Genomic DNA, 25,597 nt, shown 5'->3' with positions numbered 1-25,597 from the left:
ATCATTTATTGCCCACAGTTCATTAGTATTACATAAATCAGAGACTGAGAAATTTTCTGAGAAGGTTAAAAAGACACTGCAGAGTCTCCTCGGTGTGGCTAAGGCACGAGTGCCGGTGCCTCACTCACACCCGGGCCCGGGGGCTGGAGAACCACTTTGCCTCTGGCCTTTGGCTTTTCTTCCCTCAGGACCCCACCCTGCTCCGGGGCCAGCAGTGGCTCAGGACCGAAACCAAGCAGACTCAAAGTCAGAAAGTAGAAAAGGGGGCTGTCGTCGGCCACCTGGCCCCAGCTGCCATCCAGACATCTTGGGCTCCTGGTACCATCGGATTATTCTCTGGAAATGGGAGAAGGGCGTCCCAAAGTCTGAGGGAATGTCAGAATTGACCAGGAGAAGGTGGGCCAGTACACTGGGCCTAGAGAACTGGGGTGGCAGGGGTGCCCTGTATTCTGACACAGCAGGGCCGGCTACCCCCTAGCTGTGGGACCCGGCCCAGTCTCCTCCCCAGTCATGAGCCAGTCTGCCCACGACGCCTCCCTTCCTCTGACCTCTGCCAAGTGGGGGATGGATGTTGGGCAAAAGTTCTCCCTCGTGGTGTTTTCCACAGTTAAGCCAAGGCTCATCTTAGCAGCACGGCCCACTGGACCTCCGCCATCACACTGAGCTATACAGATCCTTTGCCAATCCCCTCCCCAAAGAGAAGTCCCCTTAGCTCACCTGAAATTGCATTTGGGAGCATGGCCAGAAATGATCCGGGAGACAAAGTAAGTTGGTTATGAGATGCCAAGGCCACAGGGTCAGGACTGGGATGGGGCCAGGCCAGGGCAGCCAGTATTGGGGGGAGTCAGAGAGACCCCCATTTCTTCCAGACCTCCAGAGGGGGTGGGAGTGGGGCTGGGGTGAGCATTTTTGGTCTCAAGGTGAAGTGCACAAGAATAGAACACTGAGAGGTGAGGCAGAGAGAGCTAGAAGAGAGCTTTTCAAAAGGGGACCCAGACATGCCCAGTCTCTCACTGGCCCAGTCATATCATGGCAGGATTAGCTCAAAAATACTTGCCCCTCTGACATGGTGGCAACCTTTCCCTCTACTGTTTTGTTCTCCCTACTGGTTCTGCTTTTACCCTTTCCTGATTGGCTGGGGGTGTGGGGGGGTGTGGGGAGGGGATGCTGCTCGTCAAGACAGTGGAGGGGGGGTTCCTTCAGGGCAGCATCCTGCAGAAAGAGCATGCTGGCTAGGAGTGAGAGCAGCAAGGGCTTCTGAGGGGACACCTGGTGTCACCCCTGCACTGAGGATGGTAAAAGCAGCCCATCCACAAGCCCCACACTAGATTTTCCTGCCGGTGTTCACTGCCAGCCACGTCTTTCCTCAGGTGGAGTCACCCGGGGCTGCCATGTTGAGGGCTCCGTTCCAGTTGGGGTCAGGTGAGGGGTCTGATGAGGCCCACACTTCCTCTTTGTTTGCCCCATCCACCCCCACCTCGGCCCCGCTTCCTTCTGCAGAGCCCCAACAGACCTCTCCTCTTCTTGGCCCACCAGTGGGAGGAGACAGCAGCAAGGGGGCCCGTGCAGGGGGTGAGGCGGCACATGGGTTTGGAGCCACACGTAGGGGCAGCCACCCACGCTAGCTCCCCATTCAGAACCGAAAAGGGTTTGGCAGAGGTCAAGTGTGCCCGGGATGTGGGCTCACATACAGAAAGTGAAGGTCCAGGTTCTGAGGCCAACTGCTGGCCATTCCCAAAGGGGCCTTCCCCTTTCCCAGTCCAGTGTCCACATTGGGGATGTGCCTGGGATGACCAGCATCTGAGCGGAACAGGCAAAGATGAAGTCCAGCTGGAAGAACCGGTGGGAACCCCTTGATCCAGTCCTCTGGTTCTGGCCAGGGAGTAGAGGCTGAGAGAGGGGAGTAGACTTCTCCAAGGTCACGCAGCCCATTCGTGTCACAACCACGGGCATGTGATCACTGGCTTGAGGCTGACTCTCAGGCGCCTAGAAACCTGGCCTCCATCCTCAGGCAGAAGACCCTCCCATTCAGGAAGCGGGGGAAGGGGGTAGGCAGCCTGGGGGTGGGGGCTGGAGAGACCTCCCCACCCCCCAGATGGCAGCCAGGCTCCAGCTCCAGCCTCCCACCCCCGCTCAGTCCAGCTTCCAGCTTGGTGACTATAAGGAGGATCTTTCCACAGAGATGGAAGGGCAGGCCCACAATTCCGGCCAAACATCCTTCCTTCTTGGGGCTTCTTGCCTGGAGCTGGGGTCATTTCAGAGGCCTCAAATGGATCAGCAGGGTTCTATGAAGAATGACCCAGCCCCTGGCACTGGGCTTCATGCAGAGGTATTAGTTCTGCAGGTTGTGGCGTGGATGAGGGCCACCCACACTCACAGCCAACTGCCCACAAAATCTTTCGGAGGCCTCCAGTGCCCCTGACTCCCTGGGCCACCTCCTGAGGACCTCGGTCATACTGGTTCATCCTGTGAGGTGCAGACTGCCTCCCCTCCCCAGCCTAGCCCAGCCCAGCCCAGCCCAGGGAGCCTTGGGCATGGCCACCAGAGTATCTTGCATCTATCTACCAGCCCCACTGCCAAACCAACAAGCCCCCAGGCCTACTCCTATGCCACCACTGGCCAGCTGCTGTATCCAGGCAGTGGCCACCAAGGCTCAGACTTGATTCTGATAAAAAAGATAAAGAAAAAAGAAAACCAAAGTATAAAAGGATCCTAAATCTACCCCGTGGACACTACAAATTTTCAGCTTCACACATAATTGTGCTGAGTAGAGTTTTGTCAACCCCACATAAGGCCCAGAAATGCACTTGATTATTTTTTTTTATAGGAAATGTGTCAGAATTCCTCTCCAGTGTGTTAACATGTAAATAGATTAGTCTCCCTACCTCTGTGGGGATCCAGTGCTCCCCCAGGTGGCTCAGGACTGGTGGGGTGAGCTTGCCCCCTTCCCTGCAGGTGCAGTCCCAGAGTCTCCGACCCCACCCCCGATCTCCCCCCAACCCCCCCGGCCTGGATGGCACTCCGGCCCCAGGCCGGCTGGCCACCACTCACAGCCCCTTGTTGTACACCACTGTCCGACTACTCGTGGCCCGGGCAATCTCAGGCTCTAGCTGGGATGTCTCGATCTGAGGAGAGAGGGAGAACAGAGAAGAAAGGTGAGGGAGGCAGGCAGGAGGGAAGGGGTGAGCTTGGAAGCTGGGAGTAGCATTAGGAGCAAGCTGGTGCCCATAGTTCTCCCCCTATGCCACCTACTGACACATCCTCTTTACCACCCTCCTACCAAGGGGCTCACGGTATCCCTTCCCGTCTAGGTCTTGTCTCTTCCTCTGGCGGCCTGTGTGTGTGAGCGTCCTACAGTCTGATCTCCGAGTTGCGTCTTCCTCATCTCCAAGGGCCTGTACTGCACCACAGTCTGGGCCTGGACCCCCACAGTGACCAGCAAACCTCTCCCTGCCAACCCCCTCACCCAGTCAGCTCTTTCTTCCATTCTCCACAGAGAAATGCCTGAAACCATCGCCACCCTCCTCAGCTCCCCACTCATTCTGAGCACCACAGCCTTCTTTCTACTTCAGAGAAAAAGCAAAAGACAACGGAAGGAACCCCTCAGCATCCCACCACCAAACCCATGAACTACCCATCCACACTGTCCTACGCCTGCCCTCCTGTCACCCCTCCTCTCAGAAGGCAGAACCTCCTGGGGTCCACCTTCCCCATCCCCACTCTGGAAGCCCACTCCCAGACTGTCCTCCCCGTCTCCCACCTTCGCAGACCACTAACTCCTGACCACCAGCATTTCAACACTGACAAAACCTCCCATCTGATAAAACATCCCGTTAACCCCGTGTCACGCTCCATCTACTGCCTGATCTCTCTCCTCCCCAGCAACCACATTTCTTTAAGCCACTGTCTCCACTGGCCTTTTCCACCTCCTCATCTCCCACTGACTTCTCAACGCACAGCAAATCTGGCTTCTCTTCCCACCATAATCCACAAAAATCCTTCTCTCCAAGTTCACTGCCGCCCCCATGCTTTGTGACATCCACTGGACCCTTGTCAGGGTCGCTGGTGCTCAGCCTGGTGGGCCCTCTTCCCTGCACAATCCCTGGGGGTGACTCCCAGATCGGAGGGGTCTCCCGCCATTATTTCTGCCCTGAATCCTGGGCCTATGGGGACTGCCTATCAGACCTCACAGATATCTCACAGGCACTTGAACTCAACCCTAAAATCTAAATCACAACTGAGGTTGCCATCTCCCCCTGCCCCACCCCGGCTCCCCATACCACCACCTAATGGTGCCCTGGGACTGCCTCGCCTCCTCTATGCACCCTTCCGCTTGAGTCCCTGCCACCCCAGTCCACCCACCTGGGACAGCCTGAGCCTTCTCAACTGCGTTGGGCCACCCGTCTGTTCCTTACAAAATGGCTGCCCTCAGGCACCCAGTCTAGACTCCTGTGCTGTCCAGTCCCTGCCCAACTCTACCCTGCCCCTTGGACCGGAAACACCACACACACCTACTTATTTCAGGGCCTCGGGTCCACTGGGCTTTTCCCAGCCTGACTCTTTGCCTGAGCTGGTTCCTCTGTCCCCACTTCTCTTCCTCCCCCTCCCCACGTTCCCCCCCAACAGGCAGCTTTAGATATCTTCCCTCCCCTAGCCTGGGTATGGCCACTTCCCCAGCCCCCGGCAGCTCCTGGAGTTTCTCATATCCCAGTTGTATCACTTGCTGCTGAGGCTGACTGTCCACTCGTCTCCCCCGCCCCCTTCACTCTAGATCGCAAGCTCCATGAGGCAACAAACCTGAGGTGTGATCGTGTTCATCCCAGCATCCTCAAGGCCTAGTGCCAATACACAGGAGGTATTCAGTAAGTGTTGAATAAATGAATGGGAAGAAGGGAGGCAGAAGGCCCTGGGAGGAGAAGGTTCCCCTGGGGTTGGTCTGCAGCTCCAGGGACTAAGCCAGTAGGGATGCCTGAGGCTCCAGCTTGAGGGAGCCAGAAAGAGAGGTGCTACCTCAGTGAGGGGGGCCCCCCAGGGCCTGATCTCCTGCCTGGGCAGTCAAGGAAGCGCAGAGTCAACTAAGCCTTCGTGGCTTAGTTCAGCCAAACCTGATCCCAGGTATCTGCTCTATGTCGAGGCCGACAGCCCTGAAGAGTAGGCAGAAGGTTCCATAGACCAGCCCTGCCCTCAAAGAACACAGTCATGCCCAGGGCCGGGCCCTTCAGAGGCCAGGCAAGAGGGAGCTCAGGGCGGACCGGAGCTGCTGGGCATGGTGGAGTTCCTGGAGAAGGGGGACCTTTCCCCTGTCACCCACGGTACCCCGATACCCAGACTCTGGCCATTGGAGAGGGCCAAAGAGACAAGAGCGAGGCTGGAGGCCCAGGCCTCTTCCCCACCCCCTCTCCTCAAGCCACCTCTTCCCTCCCTACCCCTGCCGGCCTCCGAGTCCCCTCCACCCCACCAGTTCCCCTCGTCCCCATGCTGCCACTGACACAATGCACAGCGCCCACGCTTAAAAATCTAAATGCTTTTGAAAATGTTTAACCTAGTTAGACAAATTAGCAAAAATTTGTGCAAAACAATTTAGGTATTTAAAATATTCAATGTTTTTAAAAAACTGGAAAACTGTTCTTAGCTTTCAGCTGCAAAAACCAACAAAATATAACATCCCAGCAATCTTACCATGAGGTGTAACATAACCCTTCGGGAAAGCTGTTAAACAGCTACTGAGGCATCCTGGGAAATAGCACTTCATTTATTCAAATGCACATATGTCAGGCTTTTGCACCATATGTCATTCCAAGCTATTTACAGTAATAATTAAATCTTAATCAACGTTTAACCTCTGTAAAATGTTTGAAGAATCCTAATCACCCTTCAGACTGCACTAATGAAGGAGAAATATATAAACATAAAAGGAAAATGATGCACAGATATCACACTGGAAAGAACAGTAATTGCAAAATTGTATTTCTTTTAAATATAATCAGTAAATGATGTAAAGTAAGCCAAGGAGTATTTTAAGTTAAGACATCTTGGATGTCAGAGGTGTGAGCAGCTAATTTTGTTCTGCTACCCATAACAGATGTAGCATATTTTATTTTAGTGCCATTATTAGCAACTTCCCATGCCGGCTTTCACCGAAGCACTGAGGCCCGCATTAAAATCGGAGAGGCTGCTCACCACCGCGGTGGAGGACCACGGGCCGGGGCCACGGCCCACTTGACCCACTCGACCCATTCCCTGGAGAGCGCTGGCCCGGGTGCAGACTGGGGCCTCATCCCCTCAGCGGGACGCTGCCGTCACAGACCCCGGGGACCCCCCCCCCCCCCGGCTCCCTACCGTGCCCGGGGCAGCCGGTAGGAGGGATGCAGGCGGGAGGTTCGGGCAGAGGAAAGGCCCTGGGGAGGGGAAGGTGGCTGAGGTACTCAGGAGCAGAGGCTTGGGGACAGAGTGCCATTCAAGGCTTTTTTTCTCGTTTCAATGTAATCAGCCCTCACATCAGATGTCTCTGGAGGCCAACGCCATCCTCCAGGGCTGGGCACACAGAGATGGACGAGGCATCTCCTCCACGCCCTTGAGGAGCTCAAAGTCTAGGGGAGGAGTCACATAGGAAAGCACATGGATCCCAGAGAGACGAGGTGCCATGGAAACTGGGGAGGGGGTGGGGGTTACCATGTATTGATGAAGGAACAAGGAAGAAAGGCTTCTCAGAGGAGGTAGGCCAGGAAGAAAATGGAGGATTTTGATACGAGAGGGTAGGAAATGCTTGGTGGATGAAGGGAGGAGCATCGGCTGGCCAGCATGACCTGTTTGGTACGGGTGACATTGCGCATATAGGGAATGTGGCAGGAAATGGAGGTGGCTGTCAGGACAGGCCCTTGTAGGCCTCATGAGTGTGTCAGTGGGGGGTCATGGGGAGCCAAGGGAGGATTCTGAGCAAGGGCGGGCTGCGATCCAGACTCTGTTTTAGAAATGCTGGTGGCTGTAGATGTGGAGGATGGACGGGAGGGTAAGCCAGGGGGCAGCTGTGGGAATGAGAGGCGCCAGGTCCTGCCCTGTGATGCTGCCAGAGGGGCTGTGAGGCGGGTGGCACTGGGATCGTCTCTGAAGAGAAACCCATAGGAGTTGATGACCAATCCCATGTGGGGGTGAGAGGGAGGTGTCGAGGATGACTGTGCGTTGGATGACTCCTAATTCTAGCTCAGGAGCTGGGGTGGCTGGTGACGCCGTTCTGAGGCAGGGAATACAGGAGGGGGACGGGTCACGGGGGAGGGGGACGGGCTCAGGCTGGACCATGTTGAGACCCCCGGGTGCAGAGGCCTAGGAGGCAGACGGGGTATGGGTTCTGGAGCTCTGGGCAGGGGTCTGATCGGGAGAGCGAGCAGGGATGTGTAAGCACAGCCGGAGCCCCCAGAGTGGGGGAGCTTGCCCAGGAGAGCAGATGGAAGGGGAGGGCTCCAGGCCTGGAGAACAAGCACATTTGAGGGGTGGGTGAAAGGAACAAGCCCATGATGGTGGCCTTGAGGGACCAGCCCAGGGAGCAGAAACAGTGACAGAGGGTGCCACACAGCACCAGGCAACATGGGTACCAGGCAAACAGTTTCCTGAGTGGTCCCAGTGAAGGCTGAAAGACTTCAGCCTTTGTGACAAGATGTAGTGACCTCTGGAGTCCAGATTTCCTGCCCCCAGCCCAGTGCTGGCCCCAGGCCCAGACTCTTGCCCCGATTCTGGGCCAACTCGAGTGGCTGTTCGTTTAGACTCCTCTAGCCTTGGCTGGGGCTTGGGCAATGGCAGCTTTCACGGGTGTCAGGACCACTGGGGGAGGACCCTGGGCCACTTGAAGGTCACCTTTCTGAGGTGTGGGGGTGCTGGGTCTCCCCAACAGAAATCACAGCCAGGGCTCCTCTGACAAATGGTTATGGTTCAGCTCCTGGGTGAGGGCACCAGAGCTCCCTGCTGCTGCCTCAACCAAGGACAGAGACCAACGGCTGTGCTGTGGTCTTGGGGAGTCCCTCCTGCTGGGGGGCTAATGGACAAGCAGCAGAGGCTGGCTTTATGTACCATATAGGCAACAGAATCAATAGTGTGGTGGTCACAGAGGCTCATGGGTGGCTTGGGGAATCAGGGAGGTTCCAAGGCCCGGTAAGGGGAGTGGGTGCAGTGGGGTTGGGGGACACCAGAAGCAGCCCAGTAAAGGCTTAAAGCCCCAGGGTTATAGGCTGAGGGCAGGGGCTTGGTTCTGACCGCAGACCAGCTCTGAGGGTCCTCCTCCAGGGGGAAAGTGATGAGGAGAGAAGGGGTTGGGCAAGGAGTGGCCACAGGGGGAAGGGGTGACCCAGCTCCAGGCAGGTAACCGTGGGCAGGCAGGAACCCATAGGTCCCTCCATTAATCTGGCAGACACCTCCCCAGGGAACTGACCGACATTCAGCAGGGGATGGGGAGCTAGAGCCCCGGAGAGTGGGGGCCGCAGAGCCCAGGGAGGAAGCAGAAGTTCTCGGCCCTGTGTGATCGGCCCCCCAGCCCCAGGACTGGCAGTGCCAGGAAGCTGTGGGCCTGCTGGGGACATGTCCCCCTCGCCATGAGAAAAATAGTGTCACCCAGCTAAAGTTTCCTGCCCATCACATCTGAGCCCTCACCCCATCCTCCACACTCAGCCAGACACTCACAGCAGAGAGCCCCCAACTTCTGGTTGCATCTAAAGTCAGTGACAGAAAACACGAAACACCGTGTCCAGGAAACCCAGCCTCCCCTGAGCACCCCAACGCTCCACTGGCCCCAGAGTCCCTGAGAGAAGCCTCATAGGGTCTTCCTTGGTGGTGCAGGAAGGGTTAACCCTGAGCTAGCTGCCTGTCTCCTGGCTGGGCTGGCTGGGCTGGGCTCACTAGGGTGGGGGGCCAGAGTCAGGAATGTGTGTGGGGCCACCTCTGCCTCCCAGCCTGGGAGCACACACACCTGCAGCCCCCGGCCAGCGGATAGTTTACATATTTGAACCTGGAGCTAAGGTGCCGAGACATAAACAGGAAACTGGATCCCTGGCCTGTGCCCCATTCTCAGGGGCTTTTACCTACTACAAAGAACTTCCTCCTCCTTGCCTTTCTTCTGGTGGCTATTCTGCCTCCTTTTCAAAGGCACAGGGCTGGGGGGTGGGCTGTTCAGTGTGACCCTGTGACATGGCTCAAACCTGCCTCCTGCTCCTGGCCAGGGTTCTGGGCTTCTGAGCATCCACAGGTGGTGGTGACATTGACATGGGGTCCAATGCCCAGGCCGGCACCTGACGGACTCTGTGTGCCCAAGGCCCCTTCAGGCCTGGAACCTACTGGACAACACAGCCCACGCTCTCTCTCTCTGGGGCTGAGCCGGCCTTAGGTCCCACTCACACACAAAAGTCCAGACCCCATCTTTGGTGAAGCTGACCCAAGTGTCCTGGAGGGCAGAGGTGTTAGGACAGGGCTGGGGGAACAGCTGAGGCCTGAGCCCAGACCCCTGGGTCAGGCCTCTGATGCTGGCTCTGGGCTCCCACTGCCTTCCCAACGAATGTCAGGTTCCTTGGCTGGACACTAAAGGCCTTCTGGGGCCTTCTCCAGGTTCCTCACCTACTGGCTGCTCTCCATTTCCAGCACTTTGTATGTCTAGCCTTTGAGGCCCAAGTCTCTAGGCCCAAGAACCCTAATCCTCTAAGATTGCCTCCTCCAGGAAGTCTCCCCTGACTTTCTCAGACCAAATCCACTGCTGCTGCCCCTGGTGCCCCTGGCACTGATTTCCATCTCCTTCACATCCCCAGTCCCTGGCAATTTGTTCACTCACCATCTGCGAATACAGCAGGGGATCCCCCACCTCACCCCAGTTCAAGTGAGTAGGTCCTTGATAAAAGTCTAATCCAACTGAACCGAAGCTCCCCAAATGCAGGAATCCCATCTTATACTCTTCCATCTCCCCTGCGCAATGTGCACCCAGGAAAGGCTCAGACCCTCTCCCCATTTTGGAGCTTTGTGCTGCTCCTGGGTGCCCCCTGGTGGACCAATCTGGGAATCATTCTCAGTCTTCCATCTTTTGGACTTTGAGGCCTCAGTTTACCTGTATGTGCGGTGGGAAGATTTTCTGCTTCCGGGGACTGAGATGAGGATAATATCAAGAAACAGGTGAGAGAGCCCTGTGGAATCTTGGAAAACCTGTGTGTTGCTGCATAAGGAAGCTCGGAACCCCATGGCTCTCCTAGACTCCAAGCCCAGGCTTGCTCACGGGAGTCCCCTCACAGTTCACAAGGCTGAGCCCTTGCTTGTGGGCCAGGCATGTCCTATGCTGCTTCACACATACTGATGCTTTTAATCCTTTCAGCAGCAGCTTTACAAAACCAAGCCTCCTCCCTCCCTGTCCTGAATTCAGCGAGGCTTTTAGAAGGTCCTAGAAAGAACCAGGAGGGCTAGGCTGAGAGGTGGCCCTGCTGAGGCCTGTCACTAGGGCATGTGTGTGCACGTTCGTGTGTGGGCCTGCGTGCACGCACAGGTTTGGTCCGGGGGTGTGGGGAACAGGCGACATGACAGGTGGCGTTGGCGTTCCTGGGCTCTGAGTGGCTCTGCCATTCCCATCCGTCCCTCCTGGGGGGTCCTGTGGGCAAACTCCAAGAAAGCAGCGGGCGGGGAGGCGGCAGATTTCTGACGGCAAAAATAGCCCACTTTGGAGTTCAGTAAAGACTGATTAAACCAGTAAATGAGAAAAACCCCAAACAAACATCTCCAAGTAAAGTGGGAGATGGATTTGAGATTAGAGGGGAAGAGGCCCTGCTCTGGGAAAAGGTGAAAATCTGTGGACTTGGGAAGAACACAATGCCCTCTAGACTTTGCCTCTGGCCTCACATCAGGACTGGAAGAGCAGGAGAAGCAGGAACCAAAAAATACAACCAACATGCTCTGTGTCAGGTTTTCATAGAGCGCTCATTCTCAGCCTTAGTGCCACCTACATGATGAGGGAGGGAGAAAGGACTATTGACCCGAGGAGCTAGATGGGACACAGGAAACACATGTCACCAGAGTCTACCTGTTCGAGGTGAGACAGAGCCTAGTGGGGCTCATCAGAGAGGACTTCCTGGAGGAGGAGTCATTTCTAGAACCACCCGAATGTAGAACTGAGCTCATTCCCAGCTCTTCCCCATTCTTGGTGGGGAGTTCAAATGCCTTCTCAGAGAAAGCAAGACAAGCTGGGGGAGATATTTGCTTCTGGTGAGTCACAGCTTCCAGCCAAGCTCATTCACCAAAGTTATCATTTTCCTCAGAGCTGGTGATGGGGAGAGAGATGGAAGAGGTTCTGGTGCCCACTGGGGTCACCCATATTCTTCTCCCACTAGGGAGGACATGTCTCTTTGTTTCTTAACTTTTAAAGCTGGAAGGGGGACCAAGGATGGGTAGAGGGTGGGAATGAGAAGAGGGGGCTGAACTTGACCCTCAGATACCTTACCTACAGCGGGGAGGTGGCCTTTAAGAGCCACCCTCTGGGGCCAGGGCGAGCTGCGGCTTGTGAGTGGTATGAGGACGTGATGAGGGACTTTGCCTTCTTCAGATCCTGCTTTCTTGTGCCCTGGACCCGGTAAGGCTGAGGAGAGGAGAGGCTAGGCTGGGGGAGGGAGTGGGGCTGACAGGGTTGACATGGAAGGCTCTGAGCAGGAACCCCGGGGACCTCTGATGATGTCTTTTCTTCCAGACAAGGTGTCTGGCAGAAGCTGGAGGGGCAGAGGGAGGGTGAGTGAGGGGGTCCCCTGCTGAGTTGTCAGGGAAGGCCAAAGAGCAAAGGCTGAAAAACTACTGGCAGGGCAGCTGGGAGGGCCAACAGAGGAAACAGGCCTGACAGGATACAACCCTAGCTACTAGTGAACCTGACTCCTTGCCTCTCACTTGGTGCCTGAAAAGCTGGTGCGGGGAGGAGGGACACACACTCAGAGAGCCCCTAGCCCTCAGAAGCAGCCCAGAGCTCTGTCCTCCACCTGCCGCCAGCGAGAGCGCAGAGGCCCTCTTTCCTGTGCTGCCATTCCAGTCCCTCTTGCTGCTGGGAGGCCAGAAGAGCTGAGGGAGGGTCCAGGGGCTACCAGGCATGTCCCCAGGAAGGCGAAGCTCTGCCCACCAGAGGCATACTCCAGTTTGGCGGCATTCTCCAGTCACGCCAGGCCCCAGGAGGCGGCTCCCAGAGGGCATACCCATGCTGTAGACAAGACATCCGAAGGTCAGCCTCTGACTTAAGATCACACAGCCTGCTTTCAGCCCTTCCAACTCTAGACCTCAGCCCTGGCCTTGTGGCTTCACTTCTAGAATCCTAACGTGCAGAGCCAGGAAGAAACATAGCTCTGCCACCCTATGGCCAGGGAAATTGAGGTCTCTGAGGTTCAGAAAGGTTATATGGATAGTTGAGGCTGAGGGAATGCCAGCCAGAGGGGAGGAGGGTGGGCCTGGGGGATGTGGGGTGACCCTAGCCCCAATTCCACCTACGGACCGGGCAGAGCCCCCCGTGGCCCCCTCTCTCTCCCCCACACCGCACTCATCCCCAGAAAAGCCCCACCTTTTCCTGTGGACACATTTCAGCCTCACCAAATCAGCTAATTATTGACAGTTGGTGAAGAGGAGATTTCACTTTTTCCTCCTGTTAAACTGCTCCTAATTAGTTCCCTGTTACCGTGGCTGGCTCGCCCGCCCGCCGCCCGCCCGTCCGCGCAGTAAGCCCGCTGCACAGTGCCTCATTAACCTTTTGCTCCTCTCCTGCCGCCTGCCAACAAGATGAAGACAAAAACAGATTGTCAAACAATGGCTCCGGCTTGTATGTGCAGCCCCGTCCCCCAGCCCCTGAGCTCCCAGGGGAGTAGTGGGGAAAAGAGAGGGGAATGAGGTTGGGGAAGGGGGGAAGCCTGAGAAGAACTAAGGAAGGAAGAAAGAGGCACAAAGACAGAGAGACAGAGACAGGCAGGGCCACGGGGAGAGGACTTGGCCAAGGTACTGCTTCTTGCTCCAAGGAGACATGAGGTTCATTAAATGGGATTGGAAGCTCTCCCAGGTGGGGAACACTGCTGTCAGAGTCAGAGGGACATTCGCCATCCCCTGGTCCAGTCTCCTGTGGCAGCCAAGACTGGGAGCATGAAGACAGGACCCTGGACATCTCCCTCTAGGGACCTGGGCGCTCTGTGTGTGTGTGTGCACGCATGTATCTGGGGGAAGACAGAGATGACCACATTTGCTGATACCCAGGGCCCCAATCTCCACAGAGGACGTGGCCAGAAAGGCCACCATGAATTGGGCCCCACGTGCCACGGAGGCCTCCACAATCCACAAATCACCCATGGGCAAACCCCCACACAGCCCTCTACTTTATTTTCATGTTACTACATCAGTATCTGACATTCTTTGTTCATTGCATTTCTGTCCATCCCCTCAGAATGGAGGCTCTCGGAGACCAGGGGCTATGGCACGGCCCTCCCAGGTACAAGAAGAAGGGGGAGGCAACCCAACATCTCTGGGGTGGGGAACAGAATCTAGGTGTGGATGAGTCCATGCCTGGGTGCAGCCTGAACTAAGCCGGCCTTGGCCAATGCTCCCACAGCCTTAATCTACAGGTCCCAGGGTCTGCTAGGACACACCCGACACTCCCTGCATGGTGCCAGGCCTGCGGCCTGGAAGGAAGGCCAGCCCTTACACCCCTGTTCTCACATTCAACTTCCTAAGGAGGTTCCCTGCACCACCTACTGGCCCATTAGACAACCCCCCGCTTCCACCTCCAGCTCTGGGTGGCACAAATACCTCCTCCAGAAGGTCCCTGTGAACATGGTCTCCCTGAAGGGTAGGAGGGCTGGCTGAGGTGCCGGAATGTTCCTAAGGATACATTAGCAGGGAGTCATCTCGGGCTCTGACTCGGGCCTTCTCACTTTATAGTGAGGTGGAGGAGGGCTGGGGAGGGGTTCTAAAATCCTTCTATGAGTATAGAGCTGACATCATCATTACCAACCTTGGACCTTGGGCAAAGCATGCCTCATTTGTTTCCTAATTTGTAAATAGGGAATAATATTGGTGCCTACTTCATAGGACAGTTGTGTTCTGGACCCTTGTTTCCCTTCTGCAGCCAAGCAGGATGCTCTGCTGACCAGATCCAGGGCCATGCCTCTCTGTCCTGGGCTATGTGCATTCCTTCCTACGCGTTCCTCCCCATACTGCCCCTCTCCGGGCTCCCATCCCCATCTCCTGGAACACCCAGGGAGTGGAATTTTCTTTGCTGTTCTCCAGTGCTTTCCCATCCATGAGCTCACTTCTCTGAACACAGAGAAACTTGACTACCATACGCCTCCTGGACCGCGTTGTCTCCTACACCCACCCCCAGCTGCTGAGCTCTTCAGCTGGTCCCTCTCACTCTGCGGAGAGCCCCTCGTCCTTGAAACGCCCTTGTCCTCAGGGTCCATGAAGGCACTCCCTCAGTGTCCTCCCCTATGCCCCTGTCTGCTCCTGCCTTTTCCTGATGCCTTTCCTTCCTCCCACAATGACCTCATCCCTTCCTTGGCTTCAGCTCCCCCCATGCACCAAAGGTTCCACATCTCCAGCCAAAACCTCTCCCCCGAGTCTGAGACTCGGACATCTAACGGTTTAGGTAACATCCCTTAAGAGTCACTAATGCCTCGGACATGAAGGGCACAGGGAGGGCTTAATACAACAAGGCAAGCAGTCACCAGCATGATGACTGGCCTAGGAGACGGTTGGCAAGTGGTCACTAGTATTATTCTTGGCAATTTTCATTTCAAAATTAGCACCGTTTTAATAGGCAGAAACATGAGTTTAGAAAGAGCAGGCAAAACTCTCTCCCAGGGATTGAAGGGAGGATTGAAGTTCTTTCTTCAACCTCTGGGGTTAGCAGGTGGAAACTCCACACCAATCACTGCGGGCCAGCCATTCTAGAAACAAGTTCCTGAACTCTACCTCTAAGTCCCCTAATTAATTAATTAGCGTTCCAGCTATTACTCCTGTTGACAACCTTGGTGGCTCTTGGCAAGGCTGGGTCAGCCCAAGCAAGTCCAGACGTATTGTGGCAAATCCCACTGGCTTCTGGGATGTGAGACATGATCCCCATAAGGCAGGAGCGCTACCTTGTTAGAGAGAATTAATTGGGAGGATGAATGGGGGTAACGAGGTCCTCCCAGCCAATGGGCTGATGGCCTCTGTGCCACAGGTCACAGGCCTCAAAATACCCAATAAGGCCCAGACAGGCCTGCATCCTGGTAGAGCTGATGTAGGTGAGGAAGGGGCGCTGGAGCCCACGACCCTGCCCTCCTTTCTCAGAGAATGCACTTCTCAGGCAATGATGACGTTCTTCGCAGCCTAGAGAAAAGGCTTGGGTTTCAATGAGAGGGACTCTGGTTAGACACTCAGAAGAACTAATTTCTGTGCCTAGTTGAGGCAGGCATGAGCAAAGAGAGGAGCCCGGACCTTGACAGGGAGCCTCTTGTGAGGCCAGGCCTGCTCCCAGAGACCCCTTCTTACAGCCACAGCCAGCGGCTCAGGTGTGCGGACTGGGGCCATCTCTCCACTGTTAACCTCAGAGGAACACCTGCTGAAAGCCCACAGCACTCAGAGACTCTCCCCCACCCCCAGGCCCCCCAAGGGTGCCCCCCTAGCTCCCTCCTCTCTCCACTAGCCCAGGACAGACAAAGCGGTTGAGGGAGAAGAGAAAATCCTGTAGAACAAACAAGATGCCACATTTCCCACAGAGCTCTGGCTTGAGATTGGGTCTCTGGGGTTTCCTGTCATATCGGCCCCTGGCTTCTGTGACTTTGGGCTGGTGCCTGGGCTGCTCTGGGCCTCCATTTCCCCAGCAGACCCAGGAGGATGGTAAGCTGGATGACCCTGAGCCATCCTTCCACCGTGTGAGTCCCCGATTTGGTACCATGAGGCTCCTCTGCCTGGGGTCTCTCCCCATGCAGTCAGGTAGAGCTCTGAGGCCCACCTGAAGCTTCTGAGCATGGTGGGGCCTCCAGGCCCCTCTGACCCTCACCTAGGCCAGCACACTCTGCCTGGCTGTACAGAGAGATGCCACCACCTGGGGGAGTGCTGGGCACAGTCCTTCCAAGATCAGGATGCCAAGACCACCAGGAAGTGCCTCCCCTCCCATCTTCCCAACTTCCAGGCAGTCTGGAGCCCTTGGCTCCCTTCAGAGTCCCCTGACATCAGGTAACAGCTCTTCAGCTGTCAAGGGGGGAGAGGTACCCCTGGTTTCCCGGGAAGACTGGGCTCTGTGGGCCTGAAGGCTCTCCCGGCACATATCACACCCCAGGCTCCCCACCCGAGGGTGCCTTGGCCGGGTGTCAGTTTCCTGCTAAATCTCAGGGGCTCAGTAGAGGGAAGTGACTCCTGTCCTCACCTTCCCAGGACCTTGGGGCCTGGAGGCTGGCTCGCCACTTCCTCCTCAGGACCCTGGGTCTTTAGTCCCCACAATCCAGGCCCCTCGTTTTCACGTTTCTGACTTCCCTCCAGGAACCTGCCCCCCATCAAACCTGGCTTTCCTCGCTCAGCTTACTCGCCCATTATCACCCTCACCCAGCTAAGATTCTGGGGCTCACCGCTCCGCCCAACGGCTTACTCCCCGAATGCCCCATCCAGCCGGATGAAACCTGCTGGGTGAACCCTATGACTCTTGTAGCCCCCAGCATCTCTAGAGAGACAGGCCCTGGCCACGCCCACAGCCCTGTGTCCTCCCTCAGCCATCCCCTCCACAGACCCCTTGCACAGCCTACCAGGGTCCTCTGACTTCCTTGGTCAGCTCTCTCTCCCATTCTCCCCTCTGAAAGTCTCCATGTCCCAAACCGCACCCCCTCCTCCACCCTCGTCCTTCTCTGCTTGGTCCTGAGCACAAAGAAGCCATCAGAACAGCTTCCTTAACCTCCCCACCCCCAAACACTGCCTCCAACATGTACACAAGCTCCAGTCTCTCTGTTTAAAAAAGGCAAAAATAAGCAAATAAAAACCTCTCTTGATCCCACCTCTTGTTGCTGCTGCAGGTCTGTTTCTCTGTTTTCTCTTGGGGCGCCAAGCCTCTGGCCAGAGGGGTCAGTCCTGCACCCCATTTCCTCACCCCTCAGCTGGGTCCACCCCTGGAGAGAGGGTTTGCCTTCATCGCCCCAGACTCCAACGGACACTCCTCAGCTTGGTGGAGTTCAGCCTAGCATGAGTGTCTGCCCTGCACACGGCCCACCTCCTACTGGCCCATCTTAGCTCTCGCCTCACCACCCTGGCCTCCGGTCCTTGGACACCACCCCTCCCCAAGACCTCTTCTCTCTACGCGCTCCCCGCTGCTGTGACTGTTTTCAGGCTGGTGGCCTTACTCTCCTCCCTCTAGCCCGGGTCTCTCTCCTGGATTCCAGACCCAGAGCCAACTTCCCATAGGACAGCCCCATTCGCACATTCCACGGGCTCCTTGGAGCCCCCGCATCCGTCCAACTGGCCATGCCATCCTCCCTCAAACCGCCCCTCCTCATGTCTCCATCTCGCTCAGTAGTGCCTACGTCTGCCCCCTCGCTCAAAAGCAGCGAGCTGGACGCATGCCCTGCCGCCCCCCCCTCCCCCATCTGAGATCCTCACAATCCTTCCTCTCCCTTCAAGGACCCACTTCTCGATGCCCACTGCCAGCAGCCTGGTCCAAGCTGCCACCATCTCTTGCTGGACACCTGCCAGCGCCTCCTGATGGCTCCTTCTCCTCCAGAGCTCCAGCCAGGCTCATAGTCAGGAATCTGCAGTCCTCCATTGCCCAGCCTTTCGGAGGACACCTGCCTTCTCGGCTTCGGCCTCCCAGTGCCCAGTTCCAACTGCCGTGGCCCAACTGCTCACTCTCTGCTTGTGAGGCGGGTTTTCCTCGGCTCTATGCTGTGTCCTGCCCTTGCTGAGAACTTTTACCCTAGTTGATGCAGTCCAACGTGTCCCCTCTGGCCAACTCCAGCTTATCCTCCAGGCCCCATGAAACGCCATTTCCCTCCAGGCTGGGTCTGGGGCCCTCTACTCTGTCCTCCCACATCCAGCTGGACTCATCCCTTCCTCGTCCTTGCCCTTCGTTTGCTAGTCCCTGTTTAGTTGTCATGTTTACCACTTGGCCCTGGGCTCAGGAGAGGTCAGAGCCTGGACTTGCCTCATTTGTGGTTCTAACCCTGGTGCCTAGCTCTGGGCTAAGGAGCTGGACTTGAATAAGTTCCTGTTAATAAACACTGCACCCCTCCCTGCCTTGCCCTCCCCACACCCACCCTCCCTGCACTGACCTCTGACATCTGCGGGAAGAGGCTGATGGCCAGCGGCAGGGCCAGGCCGAAGGCCGCCAGGCACACAAGGCTTTGCACGGGGAGGAGGAGCCGGGGCCGTGCCTGCAGGAGAGCTGTCCTGTGGGGAAGAGAGGAGGGAGCGCCATGAGACCAGAAGACAGGCTGAGCTGGCTGCCAGCCACCATGCAGTGTCCCACTCAGGGTCCCAGGGCCCGGGCAGCATGGTCCTGGGCCAGTGCCAGTCCGTATGTAGCTAAATAGTTGTGGAATTCTGTCTTTGGGGCCTTCTCCAGTTGGCACCCTTTTCCCCAGGCCCTCTCCTGAAGGACATTGCTGCTTGAACTCTCAATCACACATCATAAGTGAGTACTTGGGGGGCACCCATTGCACCCTGTGTCCACCCCTGTGCAAAGAAGGCCACATGTGGGGGAGACACAAGAGGAGGCTGTCAGTCCCCACCCCTGGGGAGATTTACAACAGAGAAAGATGGTCCTCAAGGGCAGGGCAAAAGAAAATACTGAACAAGCCAGAGTAGAAGCCAGGTCCAGGGTAGGAGACATATGGCACCCACATGCCTGCACACACATATATACACACACGGGGACACATGCACGAGCACGCACACACGTACACACACAGCCAAGTACGGGAACAGAACACACCCCACTGACCACCTGGTCTGGTTTTATCCAAGAGCCACAGAGAAGGGCAGTGACTGGCCCAGGGTCATAGCCACATCTGCAGCAGGCAGGTTGGGCTGCCCAAGGTCACGGCCATGTCTGCAGGAGGCAGGCTGGGCTGCTGCCCAAGGTCATGGCCATGTCTGCAGGAGGCAGGCCGGGCTGCTGCCTGGGCTTTTGACTCCCTGCGAGTGCTATCACTCTGCGCCGCCCCCAGCTCTTGCCCTCAGAACCCTTCACCAAGGTCATGGCCAGCGTGTCACAGCAGGCCCCCACCCCCCACAACAGGATTCCTGGGAGGGAGGAGTATATGGAAAGCCTCCCTCTAGGCCCTGGAGTAGCTGTGCCAGCAGGATGGGTGACGGGACTCTTTGCTAGGGGATGTTGTGTGGGCACTACATCTGACCTCAATAACTGTTGGCCTCCGCATGCCTGGGACCGGCTTCCTGGGATGGAGAGGATGTAATCAGGCTCTGTCTGGCCCTCTCCTGTTGCAACAGGGCTGGCTGTGGCTACAGGCAGGTGAGAGACCCTCTGGGGGGCAAGGCCTCAGTGGGTGGGGGCAGGCAAACCCCACCCCGCCTTCACCTCCTGGGACAAGAATCCCAAGAGCAGCTGGCCCTGAGCAGACAGCAAAATTGAGAGCCACCATTCTCAAACTTTGGTGTCTAGGCACCTGCTTCACGAGGCCGACCCCCAAGGGCCCCCTACCCCGAAGAGATCTCCATTTTGTTGGTGCTGTGACTGGGAATCTGCACTTCAAACAGCCTTCCATGAGTCTAAAACAGGTGATCCCCAGACCACACTTTGGAGAAACCTTGGTCCGGGGTGTTCTGCTAAGGTACTAATAAAGCTCCAATCACTTGTAAATTCTATGCAGATAAGAGGCCTGGACACAGTAAGTGCACAGTAACTGTGGCTTATTGTTGCTGTTTTTGCTCTTGTTAGTGCAAGAAGGAGGAAGGATCCTAACGATGCTGTCCTCTAGCCCTTCCCACTGGCCCAGATCCCAAGACCTGCCAGCTGTTGAATTCAGTCTGAAATGGGCTATCAGAGAGGGCAGTTTCACAGGATTAAGAGCAGCAGGTCAAGGCCCAGATCGACTTTCCCCTCAGCCTAGTCCAGTGCCCCCATCATCTCTCCCTTCTCCAGGGGAGCCTCATACCCCCCCACTGACTCGGTCCCGGGTCCTCCTGGTTTCCCTGGGAGTCACAGTCAGTTGGCTGATAGGGGCTCTGAGACCTTTTCAACTGAGATCAACTCCTCTGGTAGGACAAGGAGGTGGGGACCCAGGCTCACTGTCCAGATTTACATAGGAGCGCCCCCCACCAAGAGGCTGTGGAGGGCTGGGCTACCCTCCTGATCAGCTGTGACAGTGACCCGAACCTCAGTCCCTGGTGGGGAATCAGAGCAGGGGGAATGGGAGAGGAGGGTGTGGAAGTCCCTGGCAGCATAGACTGGAGGGGCACCAAGGGCAAAGAGGGTGATGGGGAGAAAGAGTGAAGCTTCTTCCCCAGCAGATGAGGGACGGGCCATGGGTTCCATCCTCAGGAGCTCCCAGCAGGGACCCCAGGCAGCCTCCTTCCACACAGGGCTGTGACCCTGGCTCCTCTCTCAGGGGTGGCTGGCTGAAATCTGCCCTGGAAAAGGGGTCCAGGATGCCCCAGACCTGTGCTCCTAACTCAGGAAGCAGGCAGTCCTGAGACTTCAGCCAAACAGGAACCCCTGAAATCCCAGCCCTGAGCAGGGAGAGTGAACACAGCAGGACGGGGGAGGGGAGGAGGAGAGGGAAATGGCAGGGAGGGATGGGAAAGGCAGCTGGGGGAGTTGAAATATGCAGATGGAGAGATGTGCGTGTGTGCGAAAGCCTGGAGAAAGGAAAGACCCGGAGCCCAGGGAATGAGGGAGGCTGGGGAGCGGCCTCAGGAACCACAGTGGAGGACGCCCCGGAACCCTTGCCCCACTGAGACCCCATCTGACTGGAAGGTGAACTCCAGGGCGAGGGATGCAGGGCTGGGGGGAGAGAGCAGAGGCACCTGCCTGAGACTGTGGCATTATGGGGAAGGATGGATCTCCCAGGCCCAGGAGAACACCAGCTTCCTTCTCAGGAGGGTAAAGCTGGAGTGGGTGCCCTCAGCCCGAGGGAAGGTACAGTGTGTGTGCTGGAGGGGGGTACACCCTCGGTGCTCCCCCAGGGCTCTGGGCTGGGGATGGAGGCTCCTCTGTCTCTGACTTGAGACTCTTGCCCTCTGGGTCTTAGATTAGAGACAGGGACACCTGGACACGCTGGGCTCCCTCCCACCTCTCTTCTGTTAGCAGGAACCCCAGGGACCTTGTCTCGGGGTGCTCCTCCCAGCGAGGAGGAGCTGAGGCCAGAGGCAGAGCAAGGCGGCCACTGTACCACACGACAGCTTGTCTCCCCACGGCCGTGAGTTCCCTCAGCACTTGGAGCAATCTTAGTTTGCACTCCATTAATTTGCAAGAAGCCTGCTTTGTAAGTGTTCTTTTGTCTTCTTCCCCTGGCTGTCCCGACTCTCTCACCGACCAGGGCTCCCAGAGGGGAGGAGCCCCTGCATTGCCCTTCCCCAGGGGAGAAACTGAGGCCAGGGGAGTCTCCTTGACTAGCCTAGCCTAAACGTGCTGGAGCAGGAACCCCAGTTTCATGTTCCCTCCAGGAGACTCAGCTGGCATCGTTACACAGCCCTGCCTGTCCTGTCAACCAGTTGTGCTACGCTGGATGGATGTGAGGTTACTAAGTCCTTGAGGGCACAGCCTAGGTCTTGATACTGGTCAGGGTCCCTGAGCTCCACTGCTTCTCTTCCTCAGAGACCCTCTCAGGCACATCAGAGAAGGACTAACCCAGTACAGGGCTTCCAGAACCAAATAGCCAACCTGTTTCCACCTACCTGAGGGCCTTCTTCAGACTCCAAGCTGAGCCAGACCCATGGCTGCCTGGACCCTGGGAAGATCCCAGGCCAGGAGGTTTAGAACTAGAAAATCCCAGCCAACTTCCCCAGGCTATTTAAGTTCCCAAACTCACCATCCCTCCACTCCACTTCCAGCAAACCCAACTCAGATGCCAAATGGAAAGGCATCACAGATAAAACCCCAGGCCCAGGGTTCGGCAGCCTTGAAGACAGAAGCCCGGCCTTCCTTATTTGCCTGGTGGTCTCCTCTTGTGCACTGGCAGTCATTCACAGTCACTCGGGCTGGGGGAAAGCCTGGGTTCACAAGGCAGCTACGGACTCAAGGGCCGTGGGCACCAGAGCAATTCCTCTCCCAGATCTCCCACATGAGACTGGTTTTCTTGAATCCTGATACTCAACATGTCACATGCTCAGGTCCCTCCCACAACTCCCCCTCTTCCATGAGGAAGAAGGGATCATCTCCCTGGCTGGACTCAGGGCTCCCCGTCAGCAGGTCCCAGCGAGCACACTTTGCTTCCGTCTGGCTAGATAGACTCCTCAATTCCCCACACAATGGACCCACACCCTGCCCAGAAAGCCAGCCTTCCACAGAAATCCTGCCCTGCTCTCAGAGTCAGCGGCAGCCCTTCTCCAGTCTAGTGCTCCCTCCCCTCAAGGTCACCTTGGGTCCATTTACATACTGCCCAGTCCCACCTCCAGCTGATCTGTGTGTGGGTCATGCCCATCTCTCCTATCAAAATAGAGGCTTCCTGAGACCAGGACCCCAAATCTGCTTCTGTCCTGTCTCCATGCGGGACAAGATGCAAAGACATGCTGATCAGGTGATGTGATTCGAAGCCCTGAAGCCGCCCGCGTGGCAGAAGAGCCCAGCTTTGCACCTGCACTCCCAGCTCCCTCCTGGCTCTGTCATTTCCTATTGGATTCCTACAGGCAGATGACATAACCTCTTTTTGCTTTGCTTTCCTCGTCTGTGAAATGGGACTATTCTACTTACCTCTGTACACGATAGCCATACTGTCGTGATGGGTAAATGAGATCACTCACTCATCCGACAAACACTACGCCTCTACTACATGCCAGGAATTGTGCCAGATGCTGCGCAGGGCCATAGATAAAAAGAAGGAACTTGCCTCCATGGAGATGGCATTCTAGTGGACCAGACAGATAACGGACAGCTAGGTAAAGAGTCTCCGATGTTGCTAAGAGCTATGAATACAAATAAGGCAATGGAGGGAAGAGGGAGTCCTAGTGCTATGATCTCGATGGGGTGGTCAGGGAGGGACTGTCTGAGGAGCTGGCATTTGGGCAGAGACCTGGCTGAGAGGGCACTGGAGTAAACACTTGATAAATATTAGCTATTATTATAAACCGTACTGTGGGAATAGGGAAGTCCCGCTTTCAAGCCTCAGCTAGAGCACCCCTGAACTTGTCCTTATGCCTTGAGGTGCTCCCCGCCTCCCTCCTACCTGCGTGAGCCTGGACTCTGCACCTCCGGGCCTGTATTCATCTTGCTGTCTCCACCTAGAACCCTCCTCAGCCCCTTGCCATCCCCCAAGACTCACCCTGACCCTCAGAGCTTGCCCAAACCTACGTGAAGGTCAGCTCTGGTTCCTCCCTTTGGCCCCTCACCTGCCCCTCAAGCTTCATTTCTTCTTCATGATTCAACCTCACACTCATTAAAAGGATCACGGCATCGTTCCTACGATCGTGTCCCCTTCTAGCTTTATAGTCATGACGACTACGCGTTCTCAGAACATGCTTTGGGGGAAGGCAGGGAGGTTAGTACTACTCGGATGTTATAAAGGAGAAACTGAGGCTCAGTGAGGTGGTGAGTTGCCTCGTGGTGGGATGTCTGAACAGCGTGGTCCTAACCCAAATCTGGTCTTCCTGCCATAATCCTCCTACTTCCCAGTTCCAGCGGCACTGCCGGGGAGTGTCTGAACGAACTCGGGCAGGGCAGGCTGCCAGCTGCTCCCGTCCCCTGCCCTGGGCCAGCTGGTTCCCGTTCCCTCTCACCCTCCTCCCCAGGGATGGCCCCTCTCTCCTGGCTGCCCCAACTCACTTCTCCAGCATGGACATGACGATCGGGGGGAGCACCAGGATGGGCATGGGGAGGACCACTCGTGTCAGCGCCGTCTCCAGCAGGGCCTGAGGGGCAAGCAGAAGCTGTGGTGAGCAGAGCTCCCCGGAGTGGGGGACGGCCACCTGGCAGTGAAGCCCTGTCTGGAGCCCCCTAGGTATGTGTGCCGCTGCTAAGCACATCTGGCGGGATGGGATGATTCAGGGAGCTGCTCACGAAGCCTGATTCCGAATACCAGAGGAGAGCCACCCCCATCTTCCCACCGCGCAGATTTGAAAAGAGCAGATCTGTGTCACCTGCCACGTGTTGGGGAGGGGTGGCAACACAGAAGCGGTCCCAGGAAGGGGGCCTGTGCCCAGGGGGAGTGCCTGGGTGGCAGGCTCAGGGGCTGGGGAGGAAGCATATGGAGGACTCGAGATGCTCTAAGAACAAAGCAGGTGCTGGGAGGACCGGAATAAACAGCTGGGACCGGCTGAGCTGCGTGAGTCTCTTGGTGCTGAAGGAGGACAGAGATTCTGGGATTGACTTTTTTTTTTTCCCCCTTCTTGACACCCCTTAAACACAACGATTTGGAGGATCTTGCATCTCCTGGCTCCTTTCTCAGTGACAAGAGGTCAGCTTTGTAAGCAGGAAATGCTTGTGCTGAATGTTTGCTGTGTCTCCATATGGGGTTGCTGGGGTCCTTGCTCTGGGAGTTCCCTCGGGATTCCTGGGAAGTGGGGGCAGGGTCAAGGCACAGCTTAGAGGCCGGTCTGCACCCTGATGGTCACTGTGGGGAGTTCCTTCAAGGCCATGGGCTCCTGGTCCTCAGAGCAGACTCAAGGAATAGCTCATAGCTCCCAGACCACAAGGGGCTCACCTGGCCAAGCTGAGGGAAGCCCAGGGCTGAAGAAGAGCCTGGGGTTCCCTGTTGTTTGCACCATGAAGAGAGTTACCATGGCTGGCCTCCTTCTTAGCACATCAGGGGCAGCACCAGGCTTGGATGGGGGGTTGGGGTTGGGTAGGAAACTGAGGCCAAATCCCCTTCAAGGATGGAGTGGTTTAGGGCTGAAAATTTCTCTCAGGAACCTGAGTCCTTCATGATCAGCCTCTGGAAGGCCTGGGAGAAGGTCCCTCCAATCTCCTAGACAGCTATGGGAATGATGGGGGTGCCCAGAGCCAGCACAAGGAAGCAGAGGGTGCAGCACAGGCCCTGGGGCCACCGAGCCCTTTGCCCCTCCCAAGCCTTGGATGGGCACTCACTTTCTCTGAGACCAGTGGGGAGGGGAGCACTGGGACAAGAGAAGGGTCTTCCCCGAGTAGGGGATTAGAGAGAAGGTCTCGCTGACAGGTGAGGCTTGGGGGCCATCGCTGGAGCCGATGAGGGGTAATGGCTGGGCCAGCGGTGAATGCTCAGCTACTCATGGCTGACCCCCATGCCCTCTCTCAGAGGCCAGAGGAAGACAAGCCAGTCACCACCACTGGGGCAAAGGCCAGGAAAGCATGGGGAAAAAGACAAAAGTGCTAGAATTTTCTAAAAAAATTACAGTTGGCAGAGTGGGTGAGGCCGGTGAAATGAGAGGTGGGAGAGGGCCTTCCTGCAGTGAGCTGTTCTTCCCCAAACCCCCACCTCAGCCACACGGGGTCCCTTGTGAGGCAGCACCTGCAGAA

The 25,597-nt window shown here is 56.7% G+C and overlaps 1 protein-coding gene across 3 annotated transcripts in view; it reads right to left on the bottom strand.

The window, feature by feature from the left end:
* Positions 1–2,995: 2,995 nt before the first annotated feature.
* The window catches only part of SFXN5 (sideroflexin 5), a 110,716-nt gene continuing 88,114 nt past the window's right edge, over positions 2,996–25,597 (bottom strand). For 2 of the 3 annotated variants that reach the window (XM_032873646.1, XM_032873647.1), the window contains exons 12-14: positions 23,930–24,015; positions 18,261–18,378; positions 2,996–3,125 (exon numbers count right to left, since the gene is read on the bottom strand). In XM_032873646.1, the coding sequence (XP_032729537.1) occupies positions 3,048–3,125; positions 18,261–18,378; positions 23,930–24,015 (282 nt within the window). In that variant the 3' untranslated portion in view covers positions 2,996–3,047. The remainder of the gene's footprint in view (positions 3,126–18,260; positions 18,379–23,929; positions 24,016–25,597) is intronic. The other variant, XM_032873648.1, reaches the window with a different exon arrangement.

This window comes from Lontra canadensis, unplaced genomic scaffold (genome assembly GCF_010015895.1).
Source record: "Lontra canadensis isolate GAN:19392208 unplaced genomic scaffold, GSC_riverotter_1.0 scaffold50, whole genome shotgun sequence".
Classification (NCBI taxonomy): Eukaryota; Metazoa; Chordata; class Mammalia; order Carnivora; family Mustelidae; genus Lontra; species Lontra canadensis.
Note: the sequence above shows the minus strand (reverse complement) of the source record. Positions and strands in the feature narration are given on the sequence as shown.